Source organism: Phytophthora sojae (assembly GCF_000149755.1).
Source record: "Phytophthora sojae unplaced genomic scaffold PHYSOscaffold_28, whole genome shotgun sequence".
NCBI lineage: Eukaryota > Oomycota > Peronosporomycetes > Peronosporales > Peronosporaceae > Phytophthora > Phytophthora sojae.
Genome location: NW_009258142.1, coordinates 27334 through 33753, shown reverse-complemented (window position 1 = coordinate 33753; position 6420 = coordinate 27334). Strand labels below are relative to the sequence as shown.

Here is a 6420-nt window from a genome sequence, read left to right as displayed (position 1 = left end):
GGGGGGGGGGGGGGTACACTGCCGCAATTGGCACGAAGAGGTCCTGCATTGGGAGTTGCTGTGGACTCCACAGTGTCGAGAAGAAGCAAACAAGCAACTCAATCGACTCAAAATGCGGAGAATAATATTCGAGCAGTCTATCAAGATGTAACGCTGATCTGCATTGCGCTTTGAAGCTAGTCTACGCAGGCAGGATGTTAGTGTTGATGTTCGCTTTGCCTGTCACGATGGTGCCAGCCGCGACACCTTTACTGCGCCTATTCAAATATGTCAACGCCAAGGCTGGGTCACTGAGCTTCTTCATTTTTGGCAAGATCTCCTTCTCAGTGTACACGTCCCACTTCTTGAACATCTTCCTCATGAACGTTTCGTCTTGCAGCATCGCCTGCACGTATTTCTTGGAGAAGTCCGCTCGGATCTTCTCGGTGACGATGGGGGTCTGGGGAACCTTCTCCAAGTTTGTGGGAGCCTTTTTAAGCTTCGTTAATTCAAGTAGGCTCTTCAAGCCTATCCACCGCTCTTCATCGTCGATACTCGTGGTATCGCGGCCCCTCCTATCGTTGTCGATGTCGATGTCGATGTCGTTGTCGATGTCGTTGTCGATCAAGTTCTGGGTCCTCAATACCTTGGTAGCTGGTGACGTCGCATCACACTCGCGACTTACAAGAAGCGCCGATACAGCGACTGACAGGAGGGAGCCTAGACGCATGCGGGTCTGTGCAACTGGAACACTCGAGTCGTGGAAGGCAAATTGCCAAGTGAATCGCTCCCTCCTATCGGATCAGTTTACAGCACCACAGCCGATCTGAATCTCGATCAAGTACGCATCCCATGTGGTTTCTTACCTGTACTTATTAAGTGCACTGCACTGCTTCGCTTTGCAATTGCACAGGTAAGCTTACTGAGAAAAGGACTACCATCGCCGAAACACACTCACCCCTCACTCTATGCAGCTGCAGAAGGCGCCGTTTCATCCCTCACTTCAGAGCTGTCACCGCCACTCACGGCACCTTTGTCGTCCTTACTGAGTCCATTCAGGAACTGCTTCGCTGCAAACGCTGCCATCTTCTGGACGCCAACGCGAGCGTACGGCAACACATAGGCTGGGATGACCATGAAAACATGTGGCACGCCTTCATGCACGTCCACTTCCCAATTCGAAACACCGTCCGCTTTGGCCTTGGCCTCGAGACGCAGTGAGTGCTTGAACAGAGCGTCGAGTTCTGCAGCTTGGAGGAACACGGGTGGAAGTCCTTGTAAATCGCAGTGCACGGGCGAAGCATCGGCCCACGTGCTGGGGTCGTCCCGCGTCGGGTGGTACGACAGCACACTCGCAGCCGTCATGTTGAGCGACAGCACGCAGTGCTCGCCCGAGGCTTCGTCTTCGTCCCCAGTGAGATCCGCCAGTGGACACGCGACGATCGCCGCCAACGGCAGCGGCAGCGTCGACTTCCAGCTGGAGAGCCCGTCGCGGACTCGCAATAGCGTCGACATGACGAGCCCCCCGCCAGCGCTGTCCCCCGCCAAAATGATCTGCGATGGCTGCAGCTTCTCGTGCTGCAGCAAGTACTCGTACATGGCCACGGCGTCTTCCGCCGGCACCGGGAACTGGTGCTCCGGCAGCTTGCGGTAGTTCGCCAGGAACACGTCCACCGCAACGTCCTCCTCAGCAGCTCCTAGAGACGCCAGCTCCTGCTTGATGGCGCCCGCCAGCACACTGCAGAACGAGATGTACATCCTCGGACTGAGTACCGCATAGCCCCCGCCATGGAAGAAGAGCACCACGAGGCGCTTACGGCCGCGACAGCCGAGAGCGACGCCAGACGATTTGAGCCAGATGTGCTCGAGTCCGTTGAGTCGCACGCTCTCGAGGCGCAGACCGTGCTGCCAGCGCGCGAACCAGCCCACGGCCGTCCCGAACGCGGCTGTGTGACGGCGGATGACGCGCGCGTGCCGCACGTCCGTGATCCGCTCGCCGAACCGCTCGGCGGCGCTGCGCATCAGTCCGTGCAGCAGCTCGTAGCGCAGCGTCCACTTGGGGAACTTTGGCTTGAAGCCCCTAGCGACGTACTGCGCCGTGACTCGACACAGTCTGCAGGAGATCACGGCCAGCAGCTGAGCTGTCTCCAGCGGAGTCCGGCAGAAGCCCCGGGACGCCTCCAGCACGAACAGCAGAGCGACGACGCCGCTGCATCCGCTGAAGACCCAGCACAGGAACTTGCCACGACGGTCCGGGTCTGCCCAAAGGCGGAGAAACGGCCCCAGCAGTGCCGAGAGAGCTGAGTGACGGTGCTTCGCTGTCGCCAAGACGGAGGAGCTCACCATTGCCTTGCGAATGGAGAAGTGCTCGCCATCAACCATTTGAGGTCATTTGACACGTCGGATCCGAGCGGTCGGATGGAAGTGGACCTTGTCGTGTAGCCATCGGTTTGTCAAGTGTATGCGTTTGTAAGGATTCCAAATACGCCGTATGAAGTGGGTAGCGCTGTATTAAGGGCAGATACGGTACAAGAGGTATAGAAATCGAAAGGTACATGTTGAAGTTGGCGGAGGCATCAGCCAATGAGATGGCTGCACGTTCTCGTCGTGGATGCCCTCGACGTGCTTGCTGGTCTGCCAGACCATGAAGGACGAGATCTGCCTGTCAATCCCGTCGAGCGCAAACTTTGCGGGGAAATTCGTCTCCGCTGTGTCTTTGTCCGTGTAGAAGGCGATGAAGGACTGGTTGCCAGCGAAGCTCCCGGTCTGCGGCAAGCCCCGCCACTGCGCGGACGACACCTTGTCGTCGAAGATGCCCATGTTGATGCAGTACTGTGAGTCGCTGAAGTTGTACTGGTAGACCCAGTGGCCGCTGGAGACGCCGAAGCCTGCGTCCACGAAGAAGTGGACCGACGCCGCCTTCAAGGCGATGGACATACACAGAACCATCGCCAGCACGGCGAGTAGCACCAGATGCAACGCCATCACGCTCTTCAAAGCTCGGCAAAGTAGATTGGAAAATGGTCGGTCGGTCGGTCGGTCGATCGGTCGGTCCGTGTCTTTAGTTTGGTGAAGACGCCATCCAAGGTCCGTCGAACTTGCTATCAAGTGGAGAACCACCCAAACACATGGACCACGATGATCAACTCGCTGCAATTGTATCAATCAACGAAAGAGCAAGCAAGGGAAACAACGGTCGTCCAGCTTATTTCTGAAGTCGAGATTGCAGGTCAATATATGTGAACTATACTTGGCCGTTGCTGGTGGCGCTACAGTTTTCGACTGATGCTGTCCAAGTGCCGCGTATTCATCGAGCTGTGGGAGGCTACGCAAGTGGAGCTCCATGGTCAGTACTCCGCGCAGCGTGTGCTTGCTTTAGCGGAATACGAGCAAGGAACTCATCTGGCACGCTCCGTCTTGGTGATGCTGGTCACTCCTTTGCCATGTTTGGTCATCACAATACTTATCGACATCCTCCCGCTTTCGGATCCGTCGGAGGGGATCGAGAACAACAACGCTTTCATGGTGCGCCAATACTACAACTACCTCCTGGTGACCTTCATAGCCATCCAGCAGATCCGAATCGGCGTGCCGTCACTACCATACAACAATGGGCATGTTTTGAGGGACACGATCGTGGTAGCGACACTGACCTTGGGGATATATTACGCAGTCACGCTGTCTGTTGGCTTCCCGCTGCCCTTCACAATTTTGGTGATGATGTCCCCGTGGTCTGTGTTGATTTCGCTCTGCTTGGCCATTCAGAGGGCGAGAGTTATTCGAGATACCCCCGGGGCAAGGGCAATGCTGTCTAGCATGTTCAAGTTGTGGATGTACGAGATTCTAATGGTCTTCATCTACCCTCCGTATTTTTACGTCTTCACGACCCTCTCCGATAAGGCCCAAGTGGGGTTCTCGCTGCTGCTTCCAATTATCAAAGTGTTGATGCGAAAACCTCTTCGCAAAGGCCGTTGCCCATCTAGGCGACGAAATCCCCGAGCTCGTGATTTTCAACGCAGACGTCTTCAGCTCTCTATTCGTGTCGTACTGCATGCAGAGCTCCCCGTCGTTTCGTACGACCATGGCGCTAATGCTCGCTGACATTTTGCAAATTGGCCTATCGCTGCGAGATATCCTGATTGCGCGTACTGGCTTGGCGGAATTAGAACACCTTGTGGACAAGAAGCAAATAAATATGTGCCGAAGCTCTGATGTTAACGAGAGCACAGTGGTGTCCGCATCGACAGCGCTAACACGAGTTAGCGCATGGATGAAGAAAGAGCAGCTGCAGTCAGAGATTGCACTGGATGCTCACTTCTCTCCAGTTTTCCCCGATCATGACTTCTTTTTGGCGTCAGATGATGTCTCCGGTACGGTTGCGGTAGATCAGAGAACGAATCGCGTCCACCCAATCGCGGAGGCAATTGAAGAAATCTCTCGAAAGCCCGTGCCGGGTATACGCTCAAGGCGCGACGACTGTTGCACATGGCAGAGTTTCTTCTCCTCCTCAATTACGTTGAGGTGGTTATTCCGCTCATCGTTTGTGAGTATTGCTCCGCATTTTTTTCGATGATCTAGAATTTGACGTTTGCAACTTTTTGTACTTCTAGCGCTCTACTTGTTTGCTACGTACCACCTGCCCAATCGGGAATATTATGCGGTGTTTGACGGGATGGACGAGACTTTGCTGCTCCAAACACTGAAGAATGTGATACTATACTGTCTACTTCAGCTTGTGTCGCTGATGGTGCTAATGCTGCTGCTGAGACGCATCCTGGGCCATTCACCGGCTCGACAGATATCGTTTGTTCTCGAAAAGCAGGTCGACTTGGTTCAGTTAAGTTTCGTGTTCTGGTTGTTTTACAACGCCGAGGCCTCACTGCAACATACAGGTGAATCTGCCTCTCAGAATTCTACGCCTTACGAGGAGACTCTAACTTTCACTTAATTTTTTGCAGGGTTTGACTACACATTCAAGTTCACTTGGTTGCCAGATCAAGAAATTTAGTAGTACTCCGACTTGACAAGGTAGCGTGCACATCTAACATTGTGTCCATAGAGACTAATTTGCCATGGGTTTCGACTAAAAGAAATTCAAAATCCACTACATGTAGATGTAGACTATGAAATTGACTCCGAAAACAAAGCTCGGCACACCGTAAGGGACTACCGCAGGCGTTATACTGTGATGGTAAATTGTGGTGGTTCCTGTCTCCCTACGACTCGAGACCATGATTTATTTGAAAAAGATTTTTTTTTATCCAAATGCCACGTTTGCTACAAATTTTTACTAAATCTTAGGTAAACAGATTATAAAAAAAACGTGGCATCACGAGCAGAAAAATGATGCCAACCCACCGCATCTGTATTAATTCTCTGAAATTTATTTCAGAGTTAAGGAGCAATTGGAATCCCTGGTCTGATTAATCCGGTAGCTCATACCTGACCAGCTGGATTCATCGGCATCTACACCTTTGCCCGGTCTAGCTAGGAATAAATTCAAGCAAAGTGAACATTTGTGGCGCTGTGAATCTTCAAACACACCCAGCAACTGGTGGCAGCCTGGCGCCAGGATGCGATCCAGTCTCTCAAGATTCTACTCAGGACGCTAGCAAGGTAAAGGGGAATCTGGCAGAATCCCAAGACTCAAACGGTATCAAACAAGAATCTCCGGTGCCCAGCACGATGGCTGGACTTCAAGGTGCATGGCTGGATCCCAAGACGCCAAGGTACCCAGTAAGTCGCCAAGAAGGGCTAGCAGCAGGGTGCGGAAGGATAGCTAGCGCCGCTTTCATGTTTTGCGTTGCTCTCAGAATTCAATTTGCTTTCTCAGTGCATTGGTCGTCATAAAGTTAACTTTGGCGAGTGCCAAGTTTCCAGCTGGACCAAGAATCGACCCGGGACCGCTCTACAAGTGGGAGAAGACTCAAGCCACGGATGCCGAGTTTCCGCGTCGACGCCGACGGGGACGTCGAGATGACGATCCTGCCGTCCGTGTACGAGCTGATCAGCGCGCCTGAGCTCGCGTCAAGGGACCAAGAATCGCTCGTCAAGTGGCTGCGTGAGCGCCGCCGCTATCGTGAGGCGATTGAAGAGCGCTGCCGCATCAGCCAAGAGCCAGTGGCCTCGGTGCTGCGGAGTGTGCGCGCTTCTGTGAAGCCGAAGCTGCTCGACTACCTGGCCCGCTACGTGTTCCGACAAGACCGCGACACGATTGGTTGACCAAGCGATCATGGACAAGATAAAGGAGCGAGTCGCCGAGGTGATGAACGGGCACATCCCGGACATCTTCGACTTCTTCAAGACCCACCTGAGAATGGACTTGAAGGAGCAGGACGTGGAGGCAAGGGTCGTCAAATACTTCGTCGACTTTGACCAGCTCCTCGAGGAGCACGGGTTTGCGTCCATGCTCGCGGCCGGTGGACGGACCGACCTGACTAC

General features: G+C 53.8%; 4 protein-coding genes across 4 annotated transcripts; 1 reads left to right on the top strand and 3 right to left on the bottom strand.

Annotated features, from left to right (window-relative positions):
- Positions 1-181: 181 nt before the first annotated feature.
- On the bottom strand, positions 182-709 carry PHYSODRAFT_343128 (hypothetical protein; the record flags this gene model as incomplete). Its single annotated transcript, XM_009541657.1, has 1 exon — positions 182-709. One exon carries the CDS (start codon positions 707-709, stop codon positions 182-184), a length of 528 nt encoding a protein of 175 aa, XP_009539952.1.
- A 236-nt stretch (positions 710-945) lies between these two features.
- Positions 946-2325, bottom strand: PHYSODRAFT_320359 (hypothetical protein; the record flags this gene model as incomplete). Its single annotated transcript, XM_009541656.1, has 1 exon — positions 946-2325. The coding sequence occupies one exon, from the start codon at positions 2323-2325 to the stop codon at positions 946-948; it is 1380 nt and encodes a 459-aa protein (XP_009539951.1).
- Positions 2326-2589: 264 nt separating this feature from the next.
- On the bottom strand, positions 2590-2886 carry PHYSODRAFT_455350 (hypothetical protein; the record flags this gene model as incomplete). The annotated part of the gene is made up of 1 exon (XM_009541655.1): positions 2590-2886. A coding segment is annotated over one exon (297 nt), but the record flags the coding sequence as incomplete, so codon positions are not given.
- A 378-nt stretch (positions 2887-3264) lies between these two features.
- On the top strand, positions 3265-6398 carry PHYSODRAFT_343126 (hypothetical protein; the record flags this gene model as incomplete). Its single annotated transcript, XM_009541654.1, has 5 exons — positions 3265-3885; positions 3947-4349; positions 4590-4801; positions 5860-6196; positions 6234-6398. Coding segments are annotated over 5 exons (1738 nt in total), but the record flags the coding sequence as incomplete, so codon positions are not given.
- Positions 6399-6420: the final 22 nt, after the last annotated feature.